The 20,489-nt window shown below is 53.1% G+C and overlaps 1 protein-coding gene across 2 annotated transcripts in view; it reads right to left on the reverse strand.

Moving 5' to 3' along the window:
* The window catches only part of Mrtfa (myocardin related transcription factor A), a 99,015-nt gene that overhangs the window by 2,374 nt on the left and 76,152 nt on the right, over positions 1–20,489 (reverse strand). Inside the window, exons 3-13 of one of the 2 annotated variants that reach the window (XM_051160032.1) lie at positions 13,032–13,087; positions 9,667–9,742; positions 8,725–8,886; positions 7,101–7,276; positions 6,524–6,673; positions 3,788–4,050; positions 3,528–3,696; positions 2,589–2,750; positions 1,755–2,333; positions 1,252–1,404; positions 842–902 (exon numbers count right to left, since the gene is read on the reverse strand). In XM_051160032.1, the coding sequence (XP_051015989.1) occupies positions 842–902; positions 1,252–1,404; positions 1,755–2,333; positions 2,589–2,750; positions 3,528–3,696; positions 3,788–4,050; positions 6,524–6,673; positions 7,101–7,276; positions 8,725–8,886; positions 9,667–9,742; positions 13,032–13,087 (2,007 nt within the window). Of the gene's footprint in view, positions 1–841; positions 903–1,251; positions 1,405–1,754; positions 2,751–3,527; positions 3,697–3,787; positions 4,051–6,523; positions 6,674–7,100; positions 7,277–8,724; positions 8,887–9,666; positions 9,743–13,031; positions 13,088–20,489 lie in introns of both variants that reach the window. The other variant, XM_051160031.1, reaches the window with a different exon arrangement.

The following is a 20,489-nucleotide window of genomic DNA, read 5'->3' on the forward strand; positions in this document are numbered from 1 at the left end:
GGCTGCACAACACCAACATATGTAATACAACTGAACTGTTGGGTTTTGTTGTATTTGACACAATAAAACTTTATACAAACTCTCCAGGTCTCTACTGTCCCTTTTCTTGCCTGTGTAGCTATTTACTGCTTCCCAGATGCCACCACCTGCCTCTTTCTGGCATCCTCAAGTAGATAGGCGGCACTTTCTCTGCCATCCCTTAAATTTCAGTGGCTGCAACTCCTTTAAGCAATACCCACTTTGCCCAGTGTGGTTTGTTCTGGACACAGTGGTAGCTGAAGCTCAGGCCTGGGGCTCTCCTGTACTCAGCAGAAAAGCCACCCAGGCTCCAAGGCACGCCCAGCACCAGATGTTCCCCTTGGGCCTGAGAGCTCCCCTGGCTGGTCCCTCCAGTTCACTGCAGTGTCACCTTCCTGATCTTCCTGCACAGCCATAATCACCTGTGTCAGAGCACACTGCGCTAGGTTAGTGCACTCTGCCACCCGTGGCCAGCCACCAGTGCTGCTCTGGCCTCTTCCTCACTCTGCAGCCCCCAAGCGCAGACCCTGCAGTCCTGGGCCTTCCCTGCCCCTTGCCACAGTGCTGCTGCTCAGGTACCTGGACGACTCTCCCCACACTCTAGACTGGGCTCTACAAGGATAAATAGAGACCATGTTCACCTAACTGCAGGGTGTGGCATTCTGCCAAGCAGCTGTGGGGACAAGTAGCCAAGCACTACATGTCAAAGGACTGTGCCTGCCCAGACCTTCAAGATGGTGTCGGGCCTGCTGCTCTGAAATGAATAGCTAATCTGTAACTAGAGGAAGGAGACAGTCGAATAAGAATATTCTGAATATTTTACCTCCACTCTGAATAAGAATATCAAACAGATCATCCATGTGCTGGCTAGTGGAGCCATTTTCCTGTGGGACACAAACAGAAAGCATGAAAGTCTAGACTGAGCACCCAAATACCATCTAAGCCCAGGCACGCTGCTGCCTCGTACTGAACGTTCCCCCGTGCTCTTCATGGACTGCCCCTGAAGCCCGTCCCCCAACTTACATGGGACTGAGGCACTGTCCATGTGGGGCTGGGCCTACTGCCGTAACGTTTTAATTTACTGTGTATGCCGTAATGTGTGTGTGTGTGTGTGGCGGTCAGAAGACAAACTCCATGAATCAGTTCTCTCCTTCCACCACGTGGGTCTCAAGGCTCAGACTGTTTGTTAGGGAAATGCTGAGGCATCTTGCCAGCAGCCCCCAGCATCCTCACCTGCTGCTTAGGCTGCTGAGTCACGCTCTCCTCATACCCAGGCGGCTCCTTCTTCAACAGAGATGTGGGGGTTGCAAGCGAGGGCTGAGGCGGGTGCTCCAGGTCCATCTGGGCAGGCAGGCCGGGGGCTGGAGAATCAGGCTGGGACAAGGGCTGGACGGGAGAATGGAGAAACAGTTGGTGAAGGGGGTGAGGGACAAGGCAAGGCTCCAAATGTGCCAGGGTCGGGAAGGGTCTCACTCCCAACAGGGATAGCTTTGTTAGCTAATGAGTTTTTTGGGAGTTTTCGTGGATAGGGAAAAAGAGCCTCAAGCTTATCGCATCAGTATAAGGGTGACAGAACACCTGGCCTCAAGGAAGCCCCTCCAGGGAGCTGGTGGGTGTTGGGTCTGATAATACAGCCACCACAAGTCAGGGCTCATTCTCCACCTAGCCAAGTGCCGCCCCAGCCCATTCTCCACCCAGCCATGTGCCACCCCAGCCTGCCCCCCATCCCTCACTACCTGCCGGGGGCTCCCCGTGGGCAGGCCAGGGCCATCTGCGTTCTTATTGGTCACAGTGAGGATGAGGTGAGTCCCTGTAGAGTCAGTGACCAGGGTAGGAGGGCTGACCCTCTTGGGGAAGCTGGTGCCCTGTGAGCCCAGGAGCAGCTGGGGGCCAGGGACCAGATCGGGCTCAGCTGGCCCAGCTTCCTGCTTCACCATCAGAGGTGGGGAGCCTGGGGCTGGGGCCTGAGCATCTCCGTGATTTGTAGTGGGAACCACCAGGCCAGGGCCAAAGGCATGGGCAGAGCCCTGGGGTGGGCAGCTCAGCTGGCAACTGGAGAAACTACTTTCCCGCTTCACTGGGCTGCTGGCTGGGGCTGGCTGCTGGGCCCGCTTCTGCTGCTCCAGCTGCAGCCGTAGCAGCTCAACCAGCTGCTGCTTCTGCTGGAGCATTCGGGTCAGCTCCTCAATCTGCTTGTCCTTCTCCTGCAGCATCTGGTCCTTGTCCAATCCCTCCAGCTCAGCCCGTCCTCCGGGGCTCAGACAGCAGGACGCAGCGCGGGCACCCTCCTCCTTCACGATCTGCAGTGGGGAGGCCTGCAGGGTGAGCTGTGTCAGCGGCGAGGTCACCATTTCACCAAAGGCATCCCCAGGTGTGGAATTCTCATCGCCCGTGCTGAGCAGCGAGCGCTCTGAGGGGGTGGGAGACACGGGGGGTGTGGAGCCCGTGCTGCCAAACTTCACCATGCCATTGCTGGTTACTGTGGCTACCACCATCTCAGCTGGTGCCAGGCCTGCTGTTACAAGAGCTGACCCTGTGCTCAGCAGGGCCGCAGGGAAGGCGACCACTACCTCACCAGCCTTGGACAGGACAGAGGTGGTGGCAGGGGCCTTGGGGGCTCCCGGAGCTGGGCTGACTTGGTCTTGGTAGGCGCGCAGGCGCTCAATCAGCTCTGTCTTGGTGCCTGAGACAGGCAGTGACCGCAACTTCAGTTCCTGCTTCAGCTCTGCCACCTGCAGGGGTTGAGAGTTGGGGCAGCCAGGGGTCTGGGGTCTGGACAGGGGGAACTGGGCCAGGTGAAAGGACAGGCTGTGAACGGTGGGAGGCTAACAGTGTGTGAGTCAGTCCTTCATTCCAGGCAACTACTCCCTGAGTCCTTTACAGACCTCAAGCCCCTCCCCCAGAATACTCTCCCTCAGCCCCACAGAGTGCTCGGAGCTCAGTTTCTTTGTTGGCTACACTGGACAAGGAAAGCTCACAGAACAGTGCAACCTCGAGGTCATAAAGCTACTGAGCAGCAACAGGACTTCAGTCCGGCTGGAGTCCATCAGCCCAAGACCCTCATGGATGTAGTCTTGCTGAGAGCCAGGTCATGACAAAGGAGGGCAGGTGCTCAGGAGAAGACTTCGGCCTAGCCCACCTTCTGATCAGTGGCAGAGAAAACAGGCTGAGCCCAGGCTACGCCCCTGGCACTGACAGGTAGGGAGGGGGTGGGTGAAAAGGACAGCCCTGGCTGCTGTCTGCTCTCCTCCCAGAGGGAACAACCCTGCTGTTACTCACAGGGTATACAAGATTGGGCCCCAGCCCTGCACACATCCACAAGAGCTGATACTGTTATGACCATGGGCTGGAGAGGCCTTACAGCAGGCTCTAAGGTGCTGCTGTCATAGCAGATCAGATGCGGAGCCTGCTCTGCCTTCCATCTTGTGGACATAGACCATCGCTGTCCCTGATTAAAACCTGCCCCATCTCCCAGTCTTCCAGTGAGAAGGAAGGGGTCAGTCACCTACCTTCATGTCATCCAGGTTGGCTGGCAGGGCTCCTGGTTTGCCAGCCAGTGCAGTGCTGTTCTGACGTGCCAGCCCACTGGGCCCTGGGGTGCCTGAGCTGGAACTGCTGCTGGTGGAGAGGCTGCGTGAAGGGGTAGGAGCACCGCTTCCAGGAGGCTCACCTGCTGGCCTGAGGCAAGAGGGAAATAAGCAGCTTTAGTACTTCCTCGCCTCTGCAGGCTGCAGAGCACCTGAAGAGCCTCAGGGACTTGGGCTCCTACTTGGGAGGGGCAGGCAGGATGGCCTGGTAGTTGTAGTGCTGCTGCTGCTGCTGCTGTTGCTGGTTGAGGATCTGCAGCTGCAAGAAGAGCTGCTGCTGCTGCAGGATCTTGGCGTAGGAGGAGTCCATGGCGGGCGCCCCCTTGTCCTGCTTTTGGTCGGGGGGGATGTACTGGTGGTACTTCAGCTTCTTCACCTTTGGCTTCAGCTCCTTGGCCTTCTTGCTGCGTTGTGACTTCTCACTGGCAGACTTCGGTTGGCTTTGCTGAGGGGACATGAGACAGTGCATCAGGGGACACCCCAAGGAGGCACCACCTGGTTCCATGCCCAGCATCCCCTGAGGAGGCACCCAGCCCTAATCTATGAGACTGCCCCTATCCTACAGACATGGCAGGCTGAAAGAAAGACCAGACAGACAGATCTGCACAGGTGTCACCATGACCCTGAGCTGTCCAGCACGGCTATGCTCTAAGAGCACCATACTGGTCCCACCTCGAAAGGAAGCGTTACTGCAACTTGGAAACAAGCTCAGAAGTCACTTGCCCAAGATTGCACAGTAACCTTGTTCTTGATCCTGCCCAGATGCCACCTTCTTCTGTATGTGCCCATAGGCTCCCAGCTGACACAACCTTGGTAAGGCTGGGATGGTCAGAGGACTCAGGGCAACAACTAAGAAAAGTCAGTGGGCCATGCTCAAACCACCCGCTCGCGGGGCGTGGTGGCGCACGCCTGTTATCCCAGCACTCGGGAGGCAGAGGTGGCAGATCATTGTGAGTTCGAGGCCAGCCTGGTCTACAAAGTAAGTCCAGGACAGCCAAGGCTTCACAAAGAAACCCTGTCTTGAAAAAATAAAGAAAGAAAACCCCAAAAAACCAAAACCAAAACCAAACCATCTGCTCTTAGGGCAGGTGGAGGTAGGCAAATAATCAGGGGGAGCCAGAGAGGACTGTGGGAGCCTAGACACTCCTGAGCAGACAAAGGTGAGACAAGAGAAGATGATGCAGAGATCAGATGGGGTCTTCACCAGGTGGCAGTGATGGCCAGAGGTAGCCCATTAGAAGAAGACAACACGGACATGTGGCTGTGAGGATCTGGGCTCTTGGGGGCCAGAAAGAGGTCTAGCTTTGTCAGTGTGTCTGATGAGGCCACCGAGCCAGTGGACGGCCATGGGCACCCAGACTGCAGAGGGATGGGGTGGCTCAGGGCAGCCTCATGCCAAGGGAGGAGGAGTCAGGAAAAGTGAAGCAGGTGAGAAGCCAGGGCCCCGGAGGCGATGGTGCTCAGCTGCCAAACACGAGCCATTGAGGAGTGCACCGAAAAGAGCAAGCAGACAGACTGCTCTGTCAAACATGTGGTCAGAAGAGAGTTAAAGGGGAGCCAGGGACGTCTATGGCATCCATGGGCCGTAAGGAAGACAGTGCAGCTGGAAGGGCAGTGCCTGGCCTGTGCCAGGAGGGGGCGGGGCATCTGGGAATGCTACAGACAGACAGGAGGCCCCTAGCCAATTGAGCACTCAGTGAATACCAGGGGAAACCTGGACAGCTCTCGGGCTGGGGCTGTGAGCCATCAGCCACTCCCCACACTCAAGCCAAAGGAGAAGGCTGGGGAGGGAGGGCGTGGCTGCCATCTTGGTGTAGTGTCTGTATGGGGAGGGAGCCAAGGTAATAAGAGAGGCAGCTGAGAGAAGACAGGTGAAAACTACTGGAAGTTCCTGGATGGCGGCTCTGCAGGGCGCTGGGGTCCTGACAATGACTTCTGTGCTGCTAAGTAACACTCTCCCCCTGGGCACACAAGGCCAGCAAGCTCAACCCTGTGCCTCCCATAACCTCCTTCCCCAGGTGCTTCAGGGGAGCAGGGCGAGGGCAAGCAGGCTACAGGGGCAGTGGCACTCCCTGCTCAGCTTAGGCACCAATGCCTGGCTCACTGTGCCTGCCAATGGGCTGATGGGAAGCACCTGCTGAAACTCACATTAGAGCTGGTTCCCCATGTGAGGGCTCATGAGGACGGTGGTTTAACTTGTACACCGAGGCCGTCAGAGTGACTAGGAATACAAGGTCACCATAGAATGCAGCCCCCATGACTGAATCCTGCACAATGAGCTCTGCTACTGTGGGCTAGTACTGTAAGCCAAGAAAAACCTTTTTAAAAGTAATATTTTGGCAGGCCCATGGTGCACGGCTGTAACCCCAGCACTTGGGAGGCATGAAGCAGGCAGATCTCTGAGTTTGAGGCCAGCCTGGTGTACAGAGTGAGTTCCAGGACAGCCACGTCTACACAGAGAAGCCTTGTCTCGGAAAAAAAAGTTACATTTTAAAAGAGTGTGTGTGTGTGTGTGTGTGTGTGTGTGTATACACATACGTGTGCACACCTGCACGGCATGTCACAGTGTGCATGTGGCAGTGAGAAGACATATGTGAGTGGGTCTGGGGGCACCAAACTCTGGATGTCAGGCTTGGTGGCAAGCACCCAGTGAGCCATCTCCCAGGCCCAAGCCTTCTTTAATCTATGTCAGGTTGTGGTAGTGTTTTCCTAACAAGAAAACCAGGCTAAGATGGTGCTCACTGGGCTGACAGTAAGTCAATGTCACCATGGACAGCACAGAGAGCAGAAAAAATCCCCAGATCACCTTGGGTCAGTCAGGCCCTTGACCACTGGAAGATGTGCATACCTACGCCTTGCGGCTGTTCCCACAGCTAGAATGACAGCAGGGAGGGAGGCCAGCCGCTGGCAGGAAGTACCTTGATGAGTGTGGGTGCAGGCTTGGCGGTGGGGATGGTGGTTCCGTTGGTTAGGCTGGCAGGCAGCAGAGCCTGGGGAGGCAGAGGAGGCTGCTCTGCCAGGAAAAGCGTCTCTCCAGGATCCGGAGCCATCGGGAGTTGAGAAAGAACCTGGGAGGGAGGGGAGAAGTGAGGACCCTGGTACCCTCAAAGGGAGTATGCCTATCCTGCCCCACCACCCTCATGGTCAGAGAGCCAAGAGGTAGGTAGCGATCAGTGGGATGACAAGGTACAAAGCCAGGCTGGTCAGGAGATAAATGGATGGCAGAGAGAGGAGGCTGACAGCACTGAGCTGACTGCACTTGGACCAGCAGGCAGCCAATGAGAGTGGGTGGCCGGGGCTGCAGGATCCCAACCCAGCCTCTCCTTACATTCAGGCTGCTAGAAACAGGCCCACTGCTGGCGTCTGAACCGAGGCCCACACACACCTAGCCCGCATGCGTGTAGTAGGAACCTGCCATCCTGACAGCACAGAGGCCTGACTCTGGGCAGCCTCGGCAGGTGTGAAGAAGAACCTAGAAGTAGGAGGTAAGCTCACCTGAGTGGGTGATATGGAGGTGGCACTGGGCAGTGGCTCGCTGACTCGGGACTCCAAGGGTGATGGCACTGAACCCTGGGACTCATGGCTGGCAGGCTGCTCAGGAGACAGGGCATCACTGCTATCCTCATCGAAGGAAGAGCTGTCTGCTACCTTTGGGTAATTCACCTGTCCCACTGAAATGCAAAGCCAGTGTAAGGCTCCTGCAGCCAGTGCACAGGTAGGTGGACAAGAAGGGCTGTCAGGATCCAGCCCAAGGTACAAGGGGCGCACAGTACAGAGAGCCTAGTGCCTGCCTTGCCTTCATGCAGCGCTCAGGAACACAGTCAGCATTCTCAGGCAGGCTTGCCCAGGGCTACCTAGCTTATGCCCTAAATTTTGACCTTTTGTATTAACTCCAGCTTTGTTTTCCCAGTGCTTACACTCCACACAGTGAAGGCCACGTACCTGCTGTTGAGAGACCAGTGACAGAAGTGAGCAAAACTCCTCCTTAGGGCTCAGTTCCTAAAGGCCACAACAGTCTAAGGCTCTGACCCCCTTCAAAGGCCCATGAAGCCAAGATCTAATGCCCGGGCAGCAAATGTGCCAGGACAATGCGTTGCTGTAAGTGCCCTGTCTGGCCCAGAGCCGTGTGCTGACAGCTGGCTGAAAAAAACGGGCAGAGGCAGGGACCAGGTCCCCCGTGTGGGAACCGCAGTGGCAGTAAAGGAAGGCGGAAACACAGGCTAGGAGGACATGTCAAGAGGCATGTCACAACCGCTGCCTCCATAGCCAGGGGAAGAGGTGTGGGGGGACCCAGATGAAAAGAGGAAGAAGCCCATAGCCTCTTCCTCTCCAGCAGTGACCAGAGGCTTTCTACACCCATGGGACCAAGGAGGAACATCTAAGCTTCTCTCTCACCGCTGACTGTGCTGATGGACAGGGAACGTCAGGGTGTGGGTGTTGCCTTTCTGTCCCTTCACCTGCCCCTGTACCTGCACCAAGCCTACCAACAGACTTATTCTGGGACCTGCTCAGAGACAGCAGCCAGGTGGGGCCAAGCACTTGACAGTGGTGACCCAGGCCAGAGAAGCTATAGCACACCGGACTGCGCCCATCCTGAAGAAAGCCACTGGCCATGCTGACAGGATGGAGACCATGTACAGGCTAGCAACACAAATCCTATTTATCCCTCTCCTGCACCCAGCCACATCCTGGGAGCAGAGCTGGGTGGGGCCCGTCCCCGCCCTCTCCCGCCCTCTGGAACACCACATATGCTTTTCTGAGACAGAAGGGAGGGGTGCATTGAGAAGGAATGGCATGAAACTTAATATGACTGCTGAGTGGCCTGGGAGGTAGGTAGGTAGGTAGGGTTAGGGTGTATGTGTGTGTGAGTGTGTGAGTGTGTGAGTGTGTGTGTGTGTGTGTCTTGTGTGTGTGTGTGTGTGTGTCTGTCTGTCTGTCTGTCTGTCTGTCTGTCTGAGACCACTAGGCCCTCCACAGCCCACCACTCTTGTCAGACAAGCATGGGCCTCCGGAGGGCCTCCTCACACCTCCTGGTGAACCCCTGTTCCATATGTCCAGATTAAAGTTCTCTCTCGTCCTGGACTCGGGCTACAGCTCACATAGTGGGGGGCCTGCTCACCAATGATGGCTTCCTTCAGGCTGGACTCCACAGGTAAGATGTTCTTCTCCACCAGCTCCATGGGGCCAGGCCTCTGTGCAATCTTCTCATTGAGGTCGTCCGCCAGCCTGGCTCTCTTCAGCTTCAGCTGCTTGGCCTGGAGAGAAGGCTCAGCCGAGGTCTCTACCATGGGAAAAGGGGGTTCAGAAAGACAGAAGGAAAGGCCCCAGAGTGCTGCCCTCGGGTCTCCAGAGCAACAGAAGCTGGCACAAGCAGAGTGAGAAGCATGCCCGGGCAGAGGAGTTTCTGATGTGGGGCCACAGAGCCGGAGGGACCCCAGATAAAGGCAGCCCCTGTTCCGCTCAGACCTGGGCCACTGAGGCAGCATGTTCTTTGTACTGGCTCTCAGTGGCTTCAGCTGCAAAATGTAGGGTTCTTAAGAAGGTTGCTTCCAGGCTCCCAGTGACCCCAAACTAATCAAACAAAGAGTGGACACAGGTGCTAGTCCCTTAAGCCTAAACTATACAAAACTAGTTTTGCTAAAATTATACAAAGAAGGTGTGGCTAAGCCAGCTGCTATGTATGTGTGTATGCCTGGTATCACAAGTGCTTCGGTAACGCTAGTGAATGAGCGAGCAAGCGAGCAAGTGAGTGAGTGAGCAAGCAAATGACTCCAAAACCAAAGTGCAATTTTTAGAAGAGAGATGGGCTCTGTCCTGGCAGACAGAAACCATTTTATACCAGTGGATGGTGGACCCAGGAGAGGGGTCATGTCAGCCCGGGCGAATGAGTCCGTGCTTCTCACACACTCCCATAAGCCAATGGCAGCCACACAACCGTGTCTGACTGTGAAGCCAACAGTTGGCCCCTGCCAGCAGAAGATGGACAATAGCAGAAAGCAAGAGGGCGCAAGAACACAGTGAAAGTGCGGTCAGTCGGGGCAGCACCGCCAACAACACACACCTTCCAGAATGTGCATCCTGACCAGCTCCGATCTTTCTGGCCGGGAACGGATCTTCCGTTTCAGATAGTCCTCGGTCTATGGAAAAACACACCAATAAACTCTCAAGGCTGGGGCATAAGCTTATGTATGGACAGGACCACAAAGTATGCTTTGGCTGCAGTGGCTGCTGCTCAGCACCTTGATGACTGCAGGGTGCTGAGGAGAGGGGAAGTAGGAGAGTACACATCAGCTTCCAGCTGCCATCTGTGCCAACCCTCTCAGGCCACTGATGCATGTGTTAAAACTTAACACTTAGACTACACAAGTAATTAAGATTAGAAAACGAAGCAGTAGCCAGTTTTACAGAACAGTTCATGTTTTTGCTGTTTCCACCTGTTCTTTCATGTAGTTTGATTCTGCAGAGCTGTAATCACTGTGGATGCGATTTTATGTCCTGTTTCGAAAACCTTGCATTGCGTGCATGATCTCAAGAGCATTTTCAATTCAGCCTGAATGACTGCCAAATCCAATACTGATTTTGGTACGTGGTGTCAAGAGTGCTAGTTCCTTAAAGTCCAATGTCCCCATTTCTGCATTTGTTAGATGTTGGGAGGACTAAGCCACTGTGGCTGCTGCTGGAGGGTGAGCGCAAGTCACTGCAGCGCCCACGCCCTTCACCTCGCCTACAGCATTTTTCAAATTATATGTCACGAGCTGGGCATGGTGGCACACGCCTTTAATCCCAGCACTCAGGAGGCAGAGGCAGGTGGATTGCTGTGAGTTTGAGGCCAGCCTGGTCTACAAAGACAGCCAGAGCTACACAGAGAAACCCTGTCTTGAAAAACAAAATAAAAAAGTGGAAAACAAATTATATGTCAAAGCCAGCCTAAGAAAGGAGAGGAAGGACAGGGCAGGGCAGAGAAGCAGTTACCGGGCACATCAGTTACAGCAGAGATCAGCCTGGTTCTCACCTGGCTGCCTGCTGCCCAGGACCCTGTGTCAGTCCTGCAGCCTGAGCCTAGAGATGCTACAGTAGCTGTGGGCTCTGGGTACATTAGCCCATCTGCATGAACAGAGGTCAGCTGCTGCAGCTCTCTGCATGCAGCAACTCTAGCCAAGGCTGCTGGCCTTGGCACAGTGGAAAATAACACTTGAAAATCTGGAGGAACTTCCGCTTAGAGAACTCAGGCAGGTGTTGGGAGAACCAACCAAGAGGCCACACCCATTCAAATACTTCTCTTGTCTAGCTGGCTCTGAGGCCTTTATAACAAACAGTAACTTTACAAAGGAGGAAGCTGGGGAGATGGCTCAGTGGTTAAGAGCACTGTCTGCTCTTCCAAAGGACCTGGGTTCAATTCCCAGCACCCACATGGTGGCTCACAACTGTCTGTAACTCCAGTTCCAGGGATTCTGACACCTTTTTACCAATGCATGTAGAATAAAATTAAATAAAAATTAAAACAATCAGCCGGGCATGGTGGCGCACGCCTTTAATCCCAGCACTCGGGAGACAGAGGCAGGCGGATCGCTGTGAGTTCGAGGCCAGCCTGGTCTACAAAGTGAGTCCAGGACAGCCAAGGCTAACACAGAGAGACCCTGTCTCGAAAAAACAAAAAAACAAAAAAACAAAAAACAAAAATTAAAACAATCTACAAAGGATGTCCACTAGCTAGGGCCTGGCTACCTAAAAGTTACCAAGGCTAGACAAGGATAGAACCAGTCTGCTTCTGGTGCAGAAGGTAAAGAGGGGCTTTTCACTGTGGTCACAGAAGGCATTCCTGGGGCTGAACAACATGAGCTGATGGGAAAGGAACCAGCCACAGAGTGGGTGCCTCTGGGACCTGAGGCTGCTGCACCAGCCACCAGGGATGGCTCTCCCCAAGATGCTGTCTGTACAGGAGTAACATGGTCACATGACTGGAGTCGGGAACATAGCCGGACAGTGCTGCCTTAGATGCCAAAGTAGCAGCTTTTCAAAGCCCTGAATTGGTATAATTGAGTAAAGCAAATTATGTTGTGATCAATCCAATATACTCATTTTTCATATTTTAATTAAGACAGTTTAATGCATGTTTAAGCATTAAGCACGTTATTGTAATTGGAAATTACTTGTGAGCAGATGTGCAACATGTGCACCTGATAGATGAATATAGTTACCATATGTTAGAAAATAAAATTATTTTCCACATATATATTATTTTACGTGTGTGTGTGTATGTGTGTGTGTAATGGTTTATTCAGTAAAGCTGCTTGCCACCAAGCCTGATGACTTCTGTTTGACCCCCAGAACCTACATGGTGAAAGGAGAAGACTTGTAAGTTGTCCTCTGACCTCCATACCTGTGCACTCACACACATACACATAACACACACAGACACACACACACACATACACATAACACACACGAAATATAATAAAAGCCTGGACTTCACAGACCTCAGTTTGAGTCCCAGCTTTACCGTTTTCTAGCTAGTTAGCTTCTGCTGCATCTAACTCATGAGGGTTCTTGTGTGGACAAAGACGACACGAACACAACCTCACACAGTGATGCTCAGTAGGACAGTGGTGTCCAAGCAGGCCCCTCTGCACCCTGCGCCAGTCTGCCTGGCTGCAACACTGCCCCTTGCTCTTGCAGGGCCTCCTCTGGCTCCCAGCTTTCCTGTTCCTCAGCACCCATGACTTCATTCTTCCTGCTCTCTAAGAGCTAATCATGACTTTATAAAGAGAAAAGAAGCCATCTTTAAGAATGGTATGGGGGCCAACATCCTCCGGTGGGAGCGGGAAGGGGAACATGAGCTGGTCACTTCCCCATCTCCACCCACACCAGGCATAGGACCATTCCACGGGGGCCATAGGGAACTGAAATGGAGGGGACAGGGATGCAACTAAGGTGGTACAGCAGGAAGTGTGGCTCCCAGTACACCCATGTCTGCTTTGCAAAGGGTGTAACTGGATGTTGGCTGCTTCTGGGAAGACAGAGATGGGAGCTCAGTAGTGCCCACAAGGCTGTGGGCGGTGACTGTCCACAAGGAGACAGCCTGGCCACGGGGAGAGCCTGGCCACAGGGAGCACCGGTGCAGATCATCTACATAAGGCTCAGTGGACGTAGTGGAGGGAAGATGAGTGGTCCTCAATGCCAGGCCTGGGGAGGAGCTCTGGTGCCCTTCACAGGGCCTCCAAGGTACTAACAGAGAGTCTCAGTCTGGCCACATTCTACCGGGGAAGGTGGCTGGGGAGGGATGAAACAGGAAAGGCCAAGGTTTCTACTCTTCAGAGCTGTAAGGTGACGCTGCCGCCAAAGCTGTGCTAGACTGGAAGGGTGTGCAGCTGGTGGAGGACGCTGACAGTGGACTCCAGGGTCCCCGGGGAAGGAAGGGAGTCTTACCCTGGCCCGCTCCAGGCTCCTTCTCTGCTCATGAAATGCAGCTGGACTTTTCAGAGCTGTTAAGAAAAGAACCATAGAAGAGTTACTTTTAGAAGCCAAAGCTAGCTCGGTGCTGAAGTGCCCCTGGGCTCAATCTCAGCACAAAACCCCCAAACAGAGCAGAACACAACTTCTAGTGACACAGAGGTGCAACACTGAAGCTGCAGTAGAGATGGCACCTAGAGAGGAACGGCCACCTGACACCCAAGGAAGCATGTGTCTTTATGGCTGGTCACTTTAAGATCCCTGAGGCAGCCGTCCCTTCGGAACTTTGGTTCAGGGTCCCATCAGTAAAGCCTCCAAGACCTCCTGCTTCAGGCAGGACTGTGAGGCACTGGATGCACCTTACTGGCTCAGTCTCATCAGGAGTTGCAGTGGCCAGATGCGGTAGTTAAACCCCAAAGGCCTGTCCTCTCAGTGCTGTGTCCTTCTTCAGCTGGTATCAACAGTACTATTGGAAGGAACCTCAGGGTTGTCTTTGAAGACTAAGAAAATTTCAGTCATTGTTGGCTGGCCTTGGGACACGTGCTACCAACTGCTGATAGAAGGCTGGGTCCTATTCTGGAGTCTAGGGACTACCTCAGGGATCTCAGCTTCTGTCTCCAGGGGCAGGCCCAGCCGCGGACCCTCTGAAAATGCTCCACGAACACTCTCTTGTAAGGAGACGCATGACAACTTAAGGCACTGGGGAGGACAGGGGAGAGTGTGGCTCACTTCACTAGGGAACAGTGGCAGTAGGTGAGAAATATGCAAGACTGTGGTCAGTTTCACTTCTGCTGCCCAAGGCTGCAGACAGCTCTGAGACTGTGTGCAGAGATAACCTTCCAGGCTGCTGGCTGTGGTAGGAGGCTAAGGATGGGAGCCGCTAAAAGTAGCAAGAACACAGATAGGACCTATCCTGCCTGGCCTCTGTGCTTCCGCCCCCCGACCCCCAGGGGTGGCCTCTCAAGAGCATGCTCAGAGGAGCTTCAAAGTTCCAGCAGCGTTTTGTTTAAATTAAAGATAATTTTTAAAAATAGCAATAAGAAGAAAGAAAACTTTTAAAAAGTTGTAAAAGCTCTGAGGACCCTCTCATTTTCTGACAGCAGGGGGAGCTCTAGACTTAGCAGATAACTTCAAGACAACCCAGCACAGGCTCAGCCTGCACAGCCAGAGAATCCATTCCAGGGAACCAGCAGGCTGCCCAGGGGGAAGGAAGCTGGCCCTGGCTCCCGGTTCCACTGTGCAAGGCTGTACTGTAGCAAAACTGGCTTTCAGGTCCTGAAAGCAGGAGCCTGGTCTGAGTGACAGGCCAGTGCCCTCCCAACACAACTTTAGCTGTAGGATAGTTCAGAACACAGACAGCACACATAAATACAGGGAGGCAAACCCTCGCTGCCAGCATCCTTACAGTTGCTGTATCTGTCCACTGTCAGTCAGCTGTGACAACACACCCTACAGGAGATGCCAGCAGTGCTTCCTTTATTTCTTCCATGTCTCACAGAATTTCCCATTCTTCAAGTACCAGACATACAGTACCACCCAGTAATCACTCATCCAATAAGCTAATGATAGATGTGTATAAGAGGAGGGTTCTAAGTGGTCAGTGGTGGGACAGCAAGAGGGTTCTGTGGTGCAGCCTGAGGCCTGAGGTCAACAGCCAGAACCCAGAGCAGACACAGGTTAAAACTTTAGAAAAGTTCCTGGGTCGAGGGGTCCGTGTCTACAGTTACTTCTGCAATGACTCAGGGTGTGACTGCTTCTTTACTTTGGGTTTTACTGTTGTTGTTTGTTTTTGGAGACTCATTTTCTCTATAACCGTGGCTGTCCTGGACTCAGAGATCCACCTGCCTCTTGTTCCCCCAGTCCTGGGACTACAGGCAGGTGCGCCACCACCCCTGGAACTGCTTTTTGGAGACTGAGACTCTGCCCACCTCTCGGAGCACGACGACTCAAATCAGTAGAGCTGGAGAGATGGCTCAGGAGTTAAGAGTATTTGACAATAAAGAGGACATGCTTAGCACCCACTCCAGGCAGCTCAGACTAGTCTATCACTCCAGTTCCAGGGGATTCAATGTCCCTGCTGCCAGGGCATGCATCTACACACACACACACACACACACACACACACACACACACACACACACACTCTCTCTCTCTCTCTCTCTCTCTCTCTCTCTCTCTCTCTCTCTCTCTCTCTCTCTCTCTCTCTCTCTGACTTTGAGGCCAGCCTGGTGTACAGAGAGTGTTCCAGGAGAGTCAAGGTTATGTGGAGAGACCCTGTCAACATGTCAACATACAAATAAAAAAACGTACAAAATCCCTGTGCACATTGCCTGGAAAAACGCACTCGCCGACCCAGATACAGACCTGCTGGTCCTGGGCTGCAGCTGCAGATGATGACTAGACCCCTGGCTACCTGAGCATCCACCCCAGGAGTAATGCACAAACCCGGCTTCTACAAATAAGTCTCATGAGCACAGACACTGCTTGACACAGGCATGGCCTGTCCTCTTCATGTACCAAGAGCAGATGCTACTAGTGCGAGATGGTGAGGGGTGAGATGGCCGTAGTAGGTAGATTCTGAACCCACTGAGCTACGGGCATTTCTCACACCAACAGGACAGAGACTCATATCCACTGGGTGCTTGTTTCTGTGCAGGGGCCAGACCAGGTTTTCCCTTTTTTCAGATGTGGTCTCATTATGTAGCCCAAGCTGGATCAAACTCAGGGATGCTCTTCCCTTGGCCTCTCAAGCGCTGGCACCACAGGCGTGCACCACCACGCCCACTGCTAACTGAGGTAGTTTAACATTCGGACTAATTTATTATTTTACCCAAGGGGAGCTGCAGAGAAGGCTCAGAGAGTAAACTATTTGCCACACATGTGTAAGGTCTTGAGTTTAAGTTCTCCATGCCCATATAAATGGCAGCTCTTCTGGTGAGCTGGGAGAGACAAGAGACTCCCTGGAAGCTTACAGGCCAGGTGACCGGATGCCAGTGACAAACAGTAAGGCAAAGCTTGTCTCCAGCTGAATGGTTCTCAACCTGTGGGTCCAGCCCCTCTTGGGGGAGTCAACAACCCTTTCACAGAGGTCGCCTAATATTTACGTTATGATTCATAATAGTAACAAGGTCATAGTTATGAAGTAGTGACAAACATAACTTTGTGGTTGGAGGTCACCACAACATGAGGAACTGTATTAAGGGGTCGCAGCGCTAGGAAGGTTGAGAAGCAGTGCTCCAGGTGAAAGGGGAGGCCAATGCTTGAGGCTGTCCTCTCCTGTGCATGCGTGCACACACAGGCGCACATAAACCTAGGCGGGGTGGCATGTCGCGGTCACACCAGTTAGATATACTAGCTAGATGTAGACCTGACTGTGGGCCACATGGAAAGGCAGGCTGGAGCACAGCAACGGGCACGGAAGAAGGGCTTGTGGACCCAGTTCAGAGACTCCAGGGCTTCCAGATCTGGGATACTGCAGGTTGAAAATCAGGGCTTGTTCACCATGGAGCAAGCAGCCTTGGTCTTACATGAGACACAGCAGGATGGAGAAGGCTGGGAGGAGGCTTGTGCGGGGTGAGGCTGGGGCAGGAGGGTGAGAAATGACCAGAAGAACAAGCCAGCAACAGCAAGCTCTGAAGACTCATGTCATAGCAACTACGTCCCAGTCTCTGCGGATAGCTCTTCCATCTTTATATGGCGAAACCAGCTCTGGCTGCGAGGTAGTCACCACGGAGGGCCATCTTCAGCCTCCCTTCTTCCCTCAACTAACCCTGACTGACACATCAGGCCGTCTGGTTCTTGGGCAGCCTACCTAAGTTGTGCTGCTCTCGGTCTCCATTCTGAACTCTGCTCCCTGACAACAGGTTTGGCCATTTCAATAGGCACTCTGTCAGGAAGGAGCAGGAGGGAGCCATGGCTCCTCCTCCAGGTATGTGAAGACTTCTAGCTGCATCTGTACCGGGTGGGCGTGTGTGGGAGGGGTCAGAGTCCCTGGCTTAGAGGCTGAGTAGCGCCTGTGCTTCTCCAGCTGAGCAGCGCAGAGGCAGCTTGGTGATGGAGGTGTAAGGTGATACGGGTAAAGCCCTGAGCTTTCTTGATACAGGATCAAGTGACACTCCCAGCTTCTATGCTAAGGAGACAAGGCACAGGGAAGCAGAGCAAAGCAGAAAGTGGGTTTTTCAATCCTGGCCTTACGTGGTTAGAAAGAACAGGCTCTTAGGTGTCCCGCCAGGAGGATGTGCGCATTGTGGACCCCACCTCCTCCCTCCTTGCTGCCTTAAAGCTTTGCCTGAAGGTCCAGGACATTACTCACTCCAGTTTCCTGTTGCCAGAACTCCAAGAAGGCAGTCTCTGCAAAGAGAAGCCCTTTATGACCCACGCAGACAACACCAGAGCTTTAAGAGCGCACATTTCTGGTGGCAGAGGGCAGCTCTTGACCCTTTCTCCACCCTCAGGACCTGAGGACACTCTAAGCAAAGGGAAGTGTTCAGGAGAAACACACAAGCCTCAGACACCACGGATACATGGCCAAGAGCGGTGGCACCCCTCACAGCTTTAGTCCCAGACTGGGCTCCACCCCAGCTGGCTATAACCAGTCGAGGCGCTGGGCCTTCTTGCTAGCACCTGTCTTCTTCCTCCCTGACAAGCTTGCTGCCTTAAATGAGCACATTTGTGAAACACTAAAATAAAAGAGTTATGATTCCCATTTTCTCAAGAAAATACTGTCCAAACATTTATAAGAGGACTCAGAACTGTGTTCAAGGCGCCTGCACGGCTGTGTTCATGAGCTGACGCAGGAAGGGCTTCAAACCAGCACCTTCTGGAAGAGTTCCAGACTTACTTCAGTGTCTAGGCTAGTGAGCCTTCTAGGACCCACCAGGCAGTTCCGGAAATGCTGCTCATCACAGACAGTTCCATTCCCCACTGGCCTGCCCACCCTGGGTCGGCCTGTGTGCCTGTGGGCCTGGGTCTCCAGAGATGCTGACCTAAAAAAAGACACTCCTGTTCACTCTGGTTATGCTTGAAGCTCACTAACGACTGTAGTCAGGCTACACTGTCACCATCGGACAAGAGCAGACTATATCCAGCCTTTCTTCCTAGTTGTGATTGTTAGGTTTTTATTTTATTATTTAAAAAATACACTTATTTTATGTTTATGGGTGTCCCTGCATGTATATCTGTGTATCATGTGCATGCAGTGCCCTTGGAGGTCAGAAGAGGGCGTCATATCCTGGGGCTGGAATTACAGATGGTTGTGAGCTGCCATGTAGGTGCTGGGAGTTGAACACAGGTCCTCTGGAAGGGCCACCAGAACTCTTAACAGGTAGGCTGTATTTCCTTAGCTCTTTTAATTTTTATTCTTTTTAAAATAATTTATTTAATTTCATTTTATGTGTATTGGTGTGAGGATGTCAGAGCCATTGAAACTGGAATTACAGGCAGTTGTGAGCTGCCATGTGGGTGCTGGGAATGAACCTGGGTCCTCTGAAAGAGCAGACAGTGCTCTTAACCACTAAGCCATCTCTCCAGCCCTCTAATTTTTATTCTTAAGATTACATTTGTTTTTAAAGTTACTCTGTCTGTCCGTTTGCTCTTTCTACCTTGTGAGTTCCAGGGTTTGAACAGGTCATCAGATTTGGTGGCAAGTGTCTTTGCTCATGGAGACATCTCCTAGCCCCAGTAGTTAGTACTAATAACTTGAAACAGTACAGATCACTTGGAAAAGACTATTTCCCCCAGAGACAGGGTTTCTCTGTGTAGCCCTGGTTGCCCTGGACTTGCTTTGTAGACCAGGCTGGCCTCGAATTCACAGCAATCCTCCTGCCTCTGTGCCCTCACTTTAACCAGTGCTGTAACTAAAGGGGTGTGCCACCAAATCCAGCTTGGAAGATACTCTTTTTTTGTTTTGTTTTTTGGGTTGTTTTGTTTTGTTTTTTCGTGACAGGGTTTCTTTGTGTACCCCTGGCTGTCCTGGACTCACTTTGTATACCAGGCTGGCCTCAAACTCACAGAGAGTTGCCCGCCTCTGCCTCTGGATTGCTGGGATCACAGGCGTGCACCACCACACTGGTCTTACCTTGAGTTTTATTGCATTTATGTAGTGCATGTCTGGGGGGCAGGTATCTGATTATGTTAATTGAGGTGGGCAGACCTGCTCATTGTGGGTGGCACAATGTGGGCACCACCCTTCAGCTGAGCACAGCCGTGTGGGGACTGGTCCCTCTCTGCTTCTGAGTCAGTGTGACTAGCTACTTTGGGCTCTGACTGGGAACAATGATGACTCTAGTCTGGAACTGTGAGCTGAAAGCAGCCTTTCCCCCAAGAGCTCCTGGCTTCTTCCCCGGTGCGTTATTCCTTCCTCATTTTCTCTAAATTGGCAACACGACAGAAGACCACAGCTTAAGCTTGTACAGGTACAGAGGTGCAGCTTCCTGTTTTATTTCTTCTCCCTTCTAGAAAAGGCCAGCATGGAGGAAACGGGGCCATTGGATAATCAAACTCCACCCAGAGTAAACCTGAACACTAGGTCATGTCCCCTGCCTCCAGGGCAGGAGCATGCGACACTTGCTCCCTTCAGACCTGCGACAGCTGCTCCATGAGGCCACTGAGACAGCCAGGGCAGGATTCCTGGGGCGGGGTGGAGGCTCGATCCTCACACGCAGCAGCTGCCACCTATCTTAGGGAGTTACCTTTGCCGTCAACCCTTGAATCCTCTCAACAGGGCTGTGTGCTACTGCCACTCGGGAGGGCAGAGTGGCAGTGTCCTCCACAAAGCCAGAAACCACATCCTCCCCCCCCCAGTGTGGCTCAAGACACGGGCACTCCAGCGGAGTCCAGGGCCTCCAGGATCTTGGGCTCCCAGAAGTCTTATCTTTGGTAGCTTGGCCATTTTGGTACCACGAAAATTTGAAAACCATTGTTTCACTAGTTCAAGGGACAAAAATAAGTGAGAAGTGGGGGTTTGTGTATGCTCATTCTCCAACACACCCTAAGTGATGAAAAGTTCAACATGTGGAAGGACTTCATGGGCTTTCTCAACAGCCTAGTTTGGATTTTCAGCTCTGAGATGGGAGGGCCATCTGCCTATGACATCTGCCAGCCCACTGACTGCCAAGGATGACATCTCAACTCCGATGATTTCATGACCAAAGAGTTCCAATGTCTGGAGCTACATCCCTGGCAGCCAAAGAATCAGGCTGGGTCGGGGCCCTCCATGGTGGAGCTGAGCACATGTGAGGTCCGGGGCTGGACATGAAGTACTGACAAGCAGATCTGGGCTTCAGCTGTTTTCCTCATGCCCGCCCAGGCTAGAGCCCACTCCAGCTGAGATAGAACCCATTTTTTGCTGACTGGCTCAAGGGTATGATCATCGCACCTAGGCCTTCCACCCAGCAGGTGGAGAACACAGAGAGCCCTGGGATTGGTGCAGGAAAC

Source organism: Acomys russatus, chromosome 17 (assembly GCF_903995435.1).
Source record: "Acomys russatus chromosome 17, mAcoRus1.1, whole genome shotgun sequence".
In the NCBI taxonomy this organism is placed as follows: domain Eukaryota; kingdom Metazoa; phylum Chordata; class Mammalia; order Rodentia; family Muridae; genus Acomys; species Acomys russatus.